At 28.1% G+C, this 13657-nt stretch overlaps 1 protein-coding gene across 6 annotated transcripts in view; it reads left to right on the forward strand.

Annotated features, from left to right (window-relative positions):
- The window catches only part of LOC123271993 (mushroom body large-type Kenyon cell-specific protein 1), a 96162-nt gene that overhangs the window by 43274 nt on the left and 39231 nt on the right, over positions 1 to 13657 (forward strand). For 5 of the 6 annotated variants that reach the window (XM_044738558.1, XM_044738559.1, XM_044738556.1 and 2 more), the window contains exon 2: positions 1226 to 1982. In XM_044738558.1, the coding sequence (XP_044594493.1) occupies positions 1889 to 1982 (94 nt within the window). In that variant the 5' untranslated portion in view covers positions 1226 to 1888. Of the gene's footprint in view, positions 1 to 1225; positions 1983 to 13657 lie in introns of those variants that run through there. The other variant, XM_044738560.1, reaches the window with a different exon arrangement.

A 13657-nucleotide genomic window follows, 5' to 3' on the forward strand; every position in this document is an offset into this window, starting at 1 on the left:
ACAAGATCAACATACTATTTGTCCTAGAATTTCTGTCTCTTGAGTTACGTGCTAACGTTGGTTCAAGATATTACCGATTTATTTTTAAAATGCTGTCAAAATAATCAGAGTTGTACAACTTTTTATATCGTCAAAAAAAATTTTTAAATATTTTTAAGTATTTTGCATGAAAATAATTATTTTTGAATCACAAATAGAAGATCATTAGATAAAAACGAAATTTTGGTCACTTGTAGAAAAAAAAAAATGCAAAATTTTTAGCCTCTACCAGAATTAAGTCAAAATTTGAATTGTCACTTTTTTTTTTTTAAATTCCCAAGTAGGAAAAAAATGAATCTCTATTTTTAATAGTTGCTATTCTTCGAAAAAAATTTTTTTTCTTTTTTGAGGTAGGGCTATAACAAAATCCTTACTAATTAAAAATATTTTTTATCATGACTAAGAAAACTATAATAATATCAACCAGGGTGCGCCATTTGTTACCCCTCTCCCCTAAATTAACTTTTTGTGACTTCTTTAATTTTTTTGTTTCAAAAATTTTTTTTCATATTTTTGAAATACGAAGAAGTAAATAAGAAAAAAACAATAGAAAGGGATGAGAGGTACAGGCGGGCCTTGTATCTACTCCCAATATTGAGGTAACTCTAATATGAGGCAGGATAACTTCACTTCCGAATAGATTTTCGTACATATAATTTCGACTTATCCTAATTATCGCTGTTTATCCTCGCGTAAACCTTCATTTTGTATTTATAAGTCATTCTTGATAAGCATTGACAATTATAATAACTGAAAAAAAGAATTTTGGATGAAAACTCGCAAGTAATTTTTCTAAAATTATTTTTTTCCAAATCAAAAAAATTTTTTTTCAACAAGAAAGTTACTTAAAAAAAAATTTTTAACTTTTTCCTAAAATTTCCTAAATCAGTTTCTCTAGACTAAAATACCCGCTTAAACTAAGATGATGATACTGAAGACAAGAAATTCTTGAAGTAATCGTCTTATAAAAATTTCTTGGATCAAACTTCTATCAGAGTTCATATGATATCGGTTTTTAATGTCATCTCGTTTGTACTTGGACTTCAAACATTAAAACTTTAAAAAGTCGTGTTATAATTATTAATTACAGATATTAATTTATAAATTAAACAATTATTATATTCTAAAAATAATGATTCTCAAAGTTTAATTAATGATGCTTATATTTTTTTGGTTTTTGTTTTAGGTAAAACAGGAACCTTCAAATATCAGTAGCAAATCATACTGTCGGTGAAATCATATAGTTGCAGGGCAACAAGAGAGAGCATAATAAAGAAAAGTAATCTTCAAAGAAGCCAGAACTGCCAACAGCAGCTACGGCAGGAAAAAGATCCAAGTTACAAACGATAAGAAGACGACGAAAAAGAAAAGGTTGTTTAAAATCTGGTGGAAAATCATCTTACGTGGTCAAATGTATACGCGAGTGGAGCGCGGGAGCGAGAAAGTAACTAAAGTAACTGAAAGCATTAACAGTCACATCCACAAAATAAGTAATCTTTAACGCATTTATATACCATTAATGAAACCTCGAAATATCTGTCACTTTCTCCTCCCGCGCCACCACTGGCCGATTAAAAAAACTCAACTCGGTTAGCTAAATCGTTAATTGTGACTAAAACGATCGACCGATATTTTGAAGAACAACGCGCGTAATAAGATATTCATGTTATAATATAAAGAGAAATGACAAAGCAGAAGTAACATCGTTACATAAGTTGCTGAGTACTGAAAATAAGTGGAAACAGAAAGCTGATACCTTGGTTGACTTCAACACGGATACAATAAAATATTGGTTGCATGCGCATCCCGCACAGGGGCCATACCTACACTCTAAGATGTGATTTTGAAAATGGCGGATTGTCCCTATGCTCGCTGCATACAGGAACGCAGACACATTCGAAGAGAGTTGCTGCGATGGACAAAAAATATGGTTTTTGTAGTCGGTAAGTGTTTTTTTACATCATTTTTTATTTAGACATCTCCTAAGCATCATCATACTAAATCAACTATTCTTTATAATCTTTCATTTTTTTGGAAATTTTTACAATTAATTGCATTAAATTTGAAGAGCTACTTTGAATTCAAGGTCACTTAAAGGTGCACGGAAAAAAGAAAACTCGAAAAATTACGGTATAAAATATAAAATTGGTCCCGTCGCAATCAAAACTAGAAAAATTACAGCTTGAAATAACATTTTTCTAAATTCAATTTTTTAATTTAATATTGCGAATTTAGAAATTCTTACGAAATTTAAGATTGCGAATTTAGAAATTCTTACAAGTCTACACTGATAAAAAAAATATCTTCGTTAAAAAAAAATATTCTTGCTCCAAGAAAATTATTTTAAAGAGAACTATTAGTCGTCTTATTTCATAAAGTTCTTGTCTTGATTTCATATTTCTTGGAGTGAGAGATCTAATGACTCCAATCGATAACATTTTTACTTGGTTTAAGACTATATTATCTTCGATCAATACAAGTGAATTCTTCATTCAAAAACGATTCTCTTTGATAAAGAATAATTTTATTTTGTTTGAAAAATAATTGTTGATTCAAGAACAAATTTTTTTATTTATAATGTTATAAGTTTAAGTCAGAAAAAAACGTTGAAGTAAAAAAATTTGTATTTTTCTATATGCCGAAAAATATTTATTAATACAGAGAATAGCAAAAATACAAAAATGTATATGCTTAAAACAAGTAAAATAATATGTTAATTCAAAAGTCGCGCCATACTTGAAACAAGTCGGTGATATCTTGAACCAATGTTACCATCTATCTTAATCCAAAAGAAAGAAATTTTTGGGCGAAGTTGTATATATCTTATTTTAAAACAACCAAGTTTCTTGATTCGAGAATCAATTTCTTAAAGTTAAGAGAGTTAAATTACTTAAAACAAGAATGACATTTTGAAGAAAAAGTTTTTCTTGAATCAAGTTATTTTTTTTATCAGTATACTTAACTCAAGAATTTTTTCGCTTGCAATTCGAGATAAAAAAACCCTTCAAAATAATTTCGAATTTTTATCACAATTAATTTAATACTAAAAATTGAATCGTAGTAAAAAAACTCACTAAAATTCATTTCGAAAAAACAAAGTGCAAAAAACTTGATAAATTTAATATTTTTCCGCTTAATCTTCTTGATATCTTACATTACACTGGGTCGGCTTTTTTATGATAAATAAAATTTAGAATGTTATTATATGATGTATGCAATAAACTTGAGTTGTTTTTTAAGAAATGACTGCTTTCTTTATTTTTTGCTACTAAAAGACAAAGTCAATACATCTTATCGGGCCACACTGAAGGATAGAAAATTAAAATCGATAAAAAAGAAATAATTTTATATAGATATCCAATACCTAATATTTTTGATTATTTGAAACTTTTATTAAACAATACACTCGTTTTTTTAGCAAGGTTTGTTTGAATGATAAAACTTTGAATAATAGAGATATATCCTTTCGTAACATAACGTGATGCTACAAAATAGATAAAAGTAGACGTGTGGACTAAGAGACCTGTTGCGAGCAGTGAATGCCAAATACTTTTCGGCTGACTATGCCTTTTCTTGAACTCCCTAAATTAAATACTATCACCGAGAATCGTTGTGCTGTATTTTTTTTTTATCATTTATTGTTAACCTTCGTTAAATGCTGAATCATGCAAATATTTAATGACTCAAATTATAAAATATATAACTCAACTTTCAGTCTCATGTACTGATAAAAAAAAATTGTAATTAAAAAACAATTGCAATTTATCAAAATAAATAAATTTTTGAATTTCTAACAAAAAAAAAAATTTTTTTACGTTGATCCGAATCTTACATGGCGCGGATTTATAAAAAAAATTAAATCAATCTAATCTCGAAAATAAAATAAAATTAATCGATGAATTTCGCGAAATCAAAAGCCAGTGTTTTATAGAAGACGAAATGATAAAATAATATTAGAGATGCACGGGCGTCGGCTGAGCGGAAGTGCTGCGCAAAACCACGTACCTTGACCACGGACAAGCCGCCGCCCAAACGCTTTTCTTTTACTTTACAAAATCTCTCCCTTCTTTCCAGCAATGGTTCTATCTTCAACCCCCTTCACTCAACCCGAAATGCACCCTATCATCCCTCCACGTCCTTGTATCCCTTCTACTCGGACTATCCCCACTCGCTACCCTTAACTTTCTTCCCCTCGTCTTTCTCGAGTCTCTGTTTCCTCTCGACACGTTTCGATCTTCCGCTGGCCTAATCGACCATACGCTTTATCGTAACAAATGTGAAAACTCTCGAAATTTTCTTGCTAATTTGTCTAACCAACCAACGTCATTCTTCTGATTTCACAGTTAAGTGTTATGCTTTTCAAAAGATATACAGATTATTTATTGAGTGCTGTGTATTAGTGACGATGGAGACAATGTTAAGTTTTTAAAAAAGTTTTATTTGGCTTAAACAAACATTGCTGATTTATTAGACATGATAATATTTTAGGTAAGGGTTTTTCTACATTGGCTTTCTGCATGTTTTGACTTTAAGATCTCATAGTAGAATTTTGTCTCAATCAAAGTCATTTAAAATCGCATTCTTATCACTTTTGTTTGAACTATATTTTGTTAGGAATTGAAGCATTACAATTAAAAATTTTTTTCAAGTTGAAGCTTTCAATCTCAAAGAAAAAAATTTCCGTTTTTGAGAACATACTGGAAAAAAATTTTTTTTATTTCCTATATATTCTCAAATTTAAGTTATTTTAATTATAAAAATATCTGATATATTTTTACTTAGATATTTTTTGGAGAGTATTCATAACATCTGAATTTTCATACAAAATCTGAGATGATTAATTTAGATAATTTATAAGGAATTATTTTGCGCGCTAAAAAAAGTGGCTATCTAAAAAAATTTTTTTATTTTTTTTTTTTTCATTCTTTCCTATTAATAAAATTAAAAATTTTTATTTAACTTTTATTATAATTGACCAATTTTACATTTGTTATTCAAGAAAAATTATTTTGAGTAATGGCATTATGGTTATTGATAAAATTCAAATCTTGTTAGAATTTAAATAATTATTGTAATAATATTCAATATTATATAATATAATTTGATAACATTTAATAAAGTTTACTGAGTTTATGGATAAATAATATTTTCTTGTTTTTTTTTTTTTTTTTTTTTCTTAATAAATAATTTAATCGAAATTTAGATTGAAAAAATTGCCAAGAGTAAAAAAATATGAATGTCATTTTAAAAATTTTCTTTTTTTAATTAAAATTCAGTATTTATAAATTTTAATTATTTGTAAATTATTTTAAATTACGTCAATAGTGATCAGTTGCTTTCAATTCATTGTCATAAACTGGGCCACAGTGAGGATCACAAAGTGGGTCCATGAACCTCGGTTTTTTAAATATGTATTTAAAATATTTACGAAATTAAATAAACTAACAACCTGCAGTTACTATGTGACTGTCGAGATTTACTGATTATGAATAAAAAAATTTTGGCATAATGATATTTTTCATATTTATTACACTTTACATAGTTTGGGTACATTTTAAATAAATTTTAAAAATAATATTGCTATTACAGGATCAATTACAAATAATTTAATAGACAGATACGTGACAGATTAAATTTATAGAAATAATAAATTAATCAAAACTGCTCTAAAAACTAAACATAAAAAATTAACTTTCACTGAAAAATATATAAAACCGTGAAAGGCACAAATTCTTGTTAAAACCTTTCTTACGATACCAAATTTAACTATAAAAATTCCTTTCAAAATAATAATATGCTCGTCATAAAATTTTTCTTACTCTCTCAATTATTTAAATCATAAATGACAATCGTTGAAAAAATATCAAAAGCAATTTACGACGAAAATACCTTTTACAAAATTTTTCTTAGTCTCTTAATTATGTAAATTAATTTTCGACGTATAACCACATTCACAAGTACAAAACAAAATATGTAAATAAACAAATGACTCGTATCGAAGAATTTAAATCTATCCACAGATTCGGTAGAATCTGGCTCCAAGTTCCGTTCAAATCCGTTGTAAATGGAGCGCCAGACTACCGACTATGTTTACTGTAAGCAGAACGGTATTTTGAGGTTGCAAAATTTTATTTAATTCTACGGTTCTTCTTGTTCCTAAATTTTACATTATAACAGTAATTCATGCTTTATTTTACTGATATTAATTAATTATATTCAATTATAATAATTAATCTACTTGAAATTATTAAATTTTATCAGCACAAACTATAGCAAGCTCAAAAATTTCGATCCTGACTTTTTTTCTATGTAAAAAGTGACATGCCACAGACTAAATAATTCGAGAATGCATGGTAATCTTCCAATAGATGGGAAACTACAGTTAAAAAAATACATTTAACAGCTTGCATCTACATCCGCCAGGGTGCGCTGGAATTGTTTTTACATAAACTGTAGCTTCAAGAGGATAGTTTGCTATAAAAAATGCAGCCAACGCGAGATTTAAGTTGGTACCAATTGTAAATTTTTATTATAATTACAAAAAATACTAAAATCCGAACAAAAACAGTTTCACTGTAAAAAAAAATCGCGCCAAGTCCACGTTCATAAGACTATTAAGAAAAAAAAATTTCTTATTTCTTTACAAAAAGATATAAAATAAAAAAATAAAAAAATTCAAGTAACCGATATGCTTGTATTTGATTTTCGGAAATTAAAAAAAATTTTACTGTAAATTTGAAAACTAAAAAAAAAATTTTGGAACATACTTGGTGTGCGTCATTGTGTATTTCAATTTTTTTAAAGTCCTAGTAAATAGATTTTACGAATTTCATTAAAAGTAAAATATTTTGCAACCACGCACACTAAATACGTTCCAAAATTTTTTTTTTAATTTTCAAATTTACAATAAAATTTTTTTTAATTTCCGAAAATCAAATACAATCATATCGGTTACTTGAATTTTTTTATTTTTTTATTTTATATCTTTTTGTAAAGAAATAAGAAATTTTTTTTTCTTAATAGTCTTATGAACGTGGACTTGGCGCGATTTTTTTTTTACAGTGAAACTGTTTTTGTTCGGATTTATAACTACTTCGAAAACTTATGATAAATTAACTGTTGCTGAAAAGCATATATGAAACATTAAAAAGGCACAAATTCAGGTCATGCATGACCTTTCCAACGATACTAAATTTAATTTAAAAAGTTCATTGTCACATAAATACACTGGAGAAAAAATTTTTTTTATTCTATTAATGATATAGATTGAAAGACGTATAAAACTTTATTTAAAACATCATCCGTGTAACTTGCCAATAAAATCATTAAGTTTTTTTTTTGCTAAGTTTTCTAATAAATATTTCAATTCAACATCAACTGTTGCTTCAAAAGGTCAGAAACTGAGCCCTTACTTGAAAAATTTAAGAAATTGTAAAGTTTTGAATCTTGTATTATTTTAGAAAAAAATTTTCTAAAATCTATCGTGTTTATTTTAAAATGAGCTTCCCATAGAGGAAAGTGCCACGGGGCCTAGCTTGGCCCAGCCTTGGCTCAACTATGTAAAACTCTGGGCCAAGCTTGTAAGCCAGGCTTGGCCCAGTCCTGGTTGAAGTCTGGGATGATAACGATGGGCCAAGCCTGGTTACCAGGACTGGCCCACGCCTGGTTACCAGGGCTGAGCCATACTTAATTTTCAAGTCTGGCCCATGCCATTTGATAAAAAATGATAAAAAAGAATTATTGGAATGTTATTTTTTTATTTTATTTTGTAAGTAAAGTAAATTCAAACCTAACTGTTGCTAATTATAAGAAATAAAGTGTGAAAATCGTATCCGTTCTCCTAATCGAGATTCGAACCCGAGCCGCGCGCTTGCCAGACCGATAACTAACCCCTACACCGTACGACCGATAAGTTGATGCACATCTTATTATTCTGATAAGCTAAATCTATATAGTGACGAAGTGTGACGGTTTATTATTTATATAATTTATGTTATTTAATATTGTGTTTCGATGAAAATGAACTATTTTTTACAAATGTTTATTATAGTTAAAAAAAATGAAAGAGTCAAGTTGTTATATTACTTTAAACTTTGTACATCGTTCTGTATATTTTTAATATCTTATGATAAATTTTCATGTTTAAAATTATCAATATTAAAAATTCAACTGTAAATTATGATATTTTAATTTTTTTAAGACTACATCAATTTTGACGATATGCAATTGTCTTGGTTAAATAATAAATTTTAAATTTTAGAATTTGTTAGCAAATATTCGTTAAACAATAAATGTTTACTGTTTAAAATTCTATTACTTAATGATTTGTTAAGTTTGAATTTCCCATTGAATGGCTAAGGCTAGGTTACCCAATTCTGGCTCAAGTCTTGGTTGCCATTCAACGCCCATGGCTACAAAGAAAAAAAATTTACTTAAATCAAGTAAATAATTTTTAAGAATTTCATCTTCTTGATTTGAGTAGAAAAATTCTTAAACTAAGAAATTTTTCTCGATTTAAGTAAATTTTATTTAATTAAAGAATTTTTCGTTTTGATTGAAGACAATTAAACTCTTCAAAGTTATTTTCTTGGTTCAAGAATTTTTCTCTTGAATTAAGTTAATTTTTTTTTTCAGTGTAGGTTTCTCAATCTTGGCTAACCCTTGGGTAATCATTGTGGCCGTGACTGGGTAACCCAGTTCTGGCCCAGGCTCGGGTAATAATTGGGCCGACCAAGGCGTGGTTGCCCAGTCTTGGCCCAAGCTTGGGTCACCGATGAATCGCCAAGGCTAGGTTAGCCAGTCTTGGCACAAGCTTGGATAATTATTGGCATGGCCGATGCTGGGTTAACCAGTCTTGGCCCACGCTTGGGTCGCCAATGAATGGCCAAGGCTGAGTTAGCCAGTCTTGGCCCAAGGTTGGGTAATCATTGGCATGGCCGAGGCTGGGTTAAACAGCCTGGCCCACGCATGGGCTAATACAGGTACGCCGAAGCTAGGTTTCCCAGTACTGGCCCAAGCCAGGCCCCTTTGTCAACTCTGGGGGTTTCCTGCATGGGTTTTAACAAACTATCCTAGCAATTAACAAGCTTACTCATCAAAATTGATTGTTAAATCTACACTGATAGAAGGATTTCTTAGCATTTAAGAAGATTTCTTTGTATTTAAGAAATCATTTCTTAAACATCATTTCTTAGCATTTAAAAAATATTCCTTAGTATTTATATTTCTTAATATTTAAGAAATGTTTCTTTGTATTTAAGAAATATTTTTTAAATACTAAGAAATGATGTTTAAGAAATGATTTCTTAAATACAAAGAGATCTTTTTAAATACTAAAAAATCCTTCTATCAGTGTATGTTATAAAATCGGCTAAGCTTGCACTCGAGCATTATTTAATAAAAGTCAATTACTATATTTTTTTACTTGAATGACAATTTTTTCAAAACTAACTAAGCTTTTTCGTTAAGTCGTTTTAATGAATTTCTGTAAGCAATAACTTGAAGATTATTTCATAAATATAGATCCTCGATAATAAACTCTTGAATATTTTATTGAAAGTCTATTTTGAATACTCCAATGCAGAAGGAGGCCCCTTGAGATTCAGGAAAACATTAACATCTCACCGTCTCCTAGTGATTATATTTTAAAGAATAGGAATACTATGCATGCGAGTATTACTTTTATGTCCAGACTTCGACCCCCTTGGGGGTAGACAGAAGCCCCACCACAGTTTGTCCGTCATGATTCCTACGGCAGCAATCAATGCGACTTATTATGATGACACAATGATGTCTTTTTTATAGGCAATCTAGTTTTTTGAACAACTTTTACACAAAGAGATTAATGTTTGTTTCATTCAACTCGTTTATGAGATTAATGTTTGTTTTATTCAACTCATGACAGAATTTTTTTTATTACCGCAATATATATAGTTAGGATATACTGATTAATAAATTAACTTAAGAATAATAGGTCCCATCTTTTTTTCTCTTTGCACTCATCGAAAGAACCGGTACTATCTGTGTCGCACTCGCAACAACAAAGTTATTGCAGATTCATAAATTTTTCTTAAACAAATCAAAATTTTGTAAAAAAACGCTCTTATAGAAAATAGATAATTAAATAATCTATCAAGTAGCAGAGAGTTTTTTCTCTAATTTTACTTTGTTTAGAGAGATTCATGAAGTTACAATAGCTGGGACCAGCTCTTAATTCAAAAGAAAAATTCTTGAGTTAAAAACATCATTTTTAAGAATTTGATGAATAATTAAGTGGAAAAATCTTGATCTGAGAAATTTTTCTTAATTCAACTAAATTTTACTTAATTTCAGAATTTTTCCACACAGAAAAAAGGTTCACTTGAGCCAAAAAAATATTTTTCTTCCTAATTATTTTCTTGAGCGAAAAAAAAATTTTTTTTGAAACAAGAAATTTCACTTATTCCAACAAAATTAATTTTCTTGCTTTAAGAAATACGTATCTTGATCCAAGAAAATTAATTTAAGTCAAGAAAATCTTGTTGTTTTGAGAAAATTCAGCCTTTTGCTCCAAAAAATTTAGTTCTTGATAGAAGTAAATTTTCTTGTCTTGAGAAAATTTCTCTCTTGCTCCAAAAAATTAAATATCTCGATAGAAGTAAATTTTCATGAATATTTTTATTGATTGATCTAACATGAATATTTTTATTTATTGATCCAACACTTTCATAGCTCAATATTTTTTTACTTATTCTCTTGAGCTCTTCAAGAATTCAGTGGGCTAATAATCTTACTATAATTTACTAATACATCAGATTTCATCAACTTCTGAACGGTAAATCTCTAATCGAGGGTACGACTTCCAACAAAATGTTAAAAATAACAGAAGTAAAATACGAGGAAGTACAAAGCTTTAAATTTCAGTTAATTCTGATTCGAAAAAAATGAAAAGGTTTATAATTCTAAAAATATAGACAACAAAGTTAGCCAACAATAGCGTACCTACTTTTAAGTATAAATAGCTCGAGTTTTACATTCACGTTGTATGCTTTTACATAAATAAATCGATATTATAAAATATGAGCAGTAACTATTTAAAAATCTTAAAAGCCTTGAAGCTTACGCACACAAAAGCTTTATTAAAATTCCTTAAACTAATAGATACTGATTTACGAAGCGATAATTTCGCTTTGTTCGAGTTCGTAAATATTGTTGCATATATTTCGACATTGAAGAAATTATTGAATAATTCAATAGAAGTTTCACTCTATTTAAGCAAAATAATAGTTGATTCAAATTGTATAAATTAAGAACAAATACAATAAAGTTTTTATAATTGTTGGTTTTTAGTTTATTTTGATAGCTTAAATTTTGAAAATCTATGAACGAGATAGAACGTTATTTCTATCTAAATTGACTTATAAGTTAACTACCAAAACTAGGGTCATATCTACGAAATACCATAAATGTCATAATAGGTGATAGAGTTTCGTCCCGAATACACAAACAGTCTCTTCAGTAGAGCTACCGCAACATATTCTACCTTAGACCATTCTTAATCAATACAAGCTAAGCTAAAAATCTGAAAATAAGCTTCATGTAAAGAAACAGAAACAGATGCTAACATATATAAATAAAAATTTTTTTAATTAATTAACACACATGCCCTTAAATACAGTGGATACTTTTTTCTTGATATATTATACAACAAAATTTTGAGAAAATATTGTATAAAAAAAAAAAACAGGCGGCCACCTTTATACAATAAATTCACTCAAATCAAAAGTTAAAAACTCTTAGATCAAGAGTATATTTAATTATTGTCAGTCCTCTATTCAAGAATTATATAAATTCAATCAAGTACTCTACTGTTTTCAAACAAAGTATATAAGTGCGTTTAAAAATTACAATTCGTGAATAATTGCTACTTTTTATTTCATAAAAAAAAAAAATAGATATTTTTTTGTACATTTTAAACGTACTTGTCAAAGTAATCAAGCTCGAAAAATTATGATTTTAATGAACTTCAAAATAAAAATTTTAATTTCCTTAAGGACAAAATAATTTTCATTAATTATAATTATATGTGCATATGTTTTAAAACACATGCACTCAAACAAAATTTAAGAAAACTGCATTGCTATTAGATAAAAAGAATTAGTCTTGGGTAAAGAATTTGATTGTATCGATCGAAGATAATATACCCTTCAATCATATGATAATATATGACTATAGTCATCAATCGAAGATCTTGGTCTTTTAGCCAAGACAACGAAATTTAACACAAGAAATTTTTTAAACAAGAGAACCAATCTTTAAGTAAATTTTTTTGATGAAGATTATCTTTCTTGAGATGATCAATGAGTTGTCATCATAATGTTTATCTGTTTTATACATAGTAAAAAATTTTTCGTCATTGTGTAAAGTGTAAAAATGTTTGTCTAGAATTTAACATTTTAGTGTGTAAAATTTAACATTTTAGTATGTTGATTCAACACAATAGAGTGTTGATTCAACACAAATTGTGTAAAAAAAGTCATCAACACAAATTTTTGTGTTAAATTTGACGAAAAATTTTTTACTTTGTAATTTTCCGCTATGAAAATGAATGATTTTTAAAAAATCGGAGTTATTGATTTCACCCCGGTTTTCGAAAATCGAGTTTTCATATCAGATCAGTTTCGTGATCCTAGGAAGCTATTGAGGTTCTAGGAGATCCTTTGCCATTAGATTTCACGTGAATTTGAATCAATTCGGCTTTGTAGATTTTAACTGTAATAAATAATAGTTGATTTATAACAAATAATGATCAACTGAAAAAAATTACCGTTTCAAACAGTATATTCGCTATGTGAATGTCGAAAATGTTAAAGTATAATAATTAAGAATTTTGACTTTGATATTTATCATTTCGTACCTAAAAAATGATCGCATGATATGTAAAAAATATAAATTATAGTTACTAAATTTTCTATGTAAGCAACGTTAATATTTACAAAGTAAAATGGTAAATTTTAAACGCAACGCTAAAAACGAAACTATAATTATTGATTTGCTTGGACTGTCAAAATATATATTTTAAGAGTAGAATTTTTACTGTTTCAAATGTTAAATTCTCCGAGTGTGAGACCTTCTCTTTCTCCTCATACCATTATACACTATATATTGAAACGGCAATTTTTACTGTTTAAAACTGCAATTTTTTAAGATGAGAGAGTCGTTATTTATTATAGTGACAGTTACTAATCACATTTTCAATATTAAATTATAAATTATGGCTTTTACACTTTTTACATTGAGTTCTGTAATATTTACATTTTTGCCATCCCGATGTCCGCTTACTGTTTGAAACTATAAAAATTAACCGGAATCCGAGTGAATTTGAATGTTTACTTTTTTCCGTGTAATTAAAAACAAAATCCTTTCAGCCTTTTCAAAAATTGAATTTTTTTCCAATCTAACATCTACATAAATATTGTAGAATAATATAGTTACAGTGATACGATCACTTAGAAATTTTAACACAATAGTTTTAGATAGGGTAAAAGACCCCATTAGTGGCGGTGACCCCATTACTGACACTTTCTTTGATTTTGGTACTTATTCAATAAATGAAATCATTAATTTCAATAATCAATAT

This window comes from Cotesia glomerata, linkage group LG9, assembly GCF_020080835.1.
Source record: "Cotesia glomerata isolate CgM1 linkage group LG9, MPM_Cglom_v2.3, whole genome shotgun sequence".
NCBI classification, from domain to species: Eukaryota; Metazoa; Arthropoda; class Insecta; order Hymenoptera; family Braconidae; genus Cotesia; species Cotesia glomerata.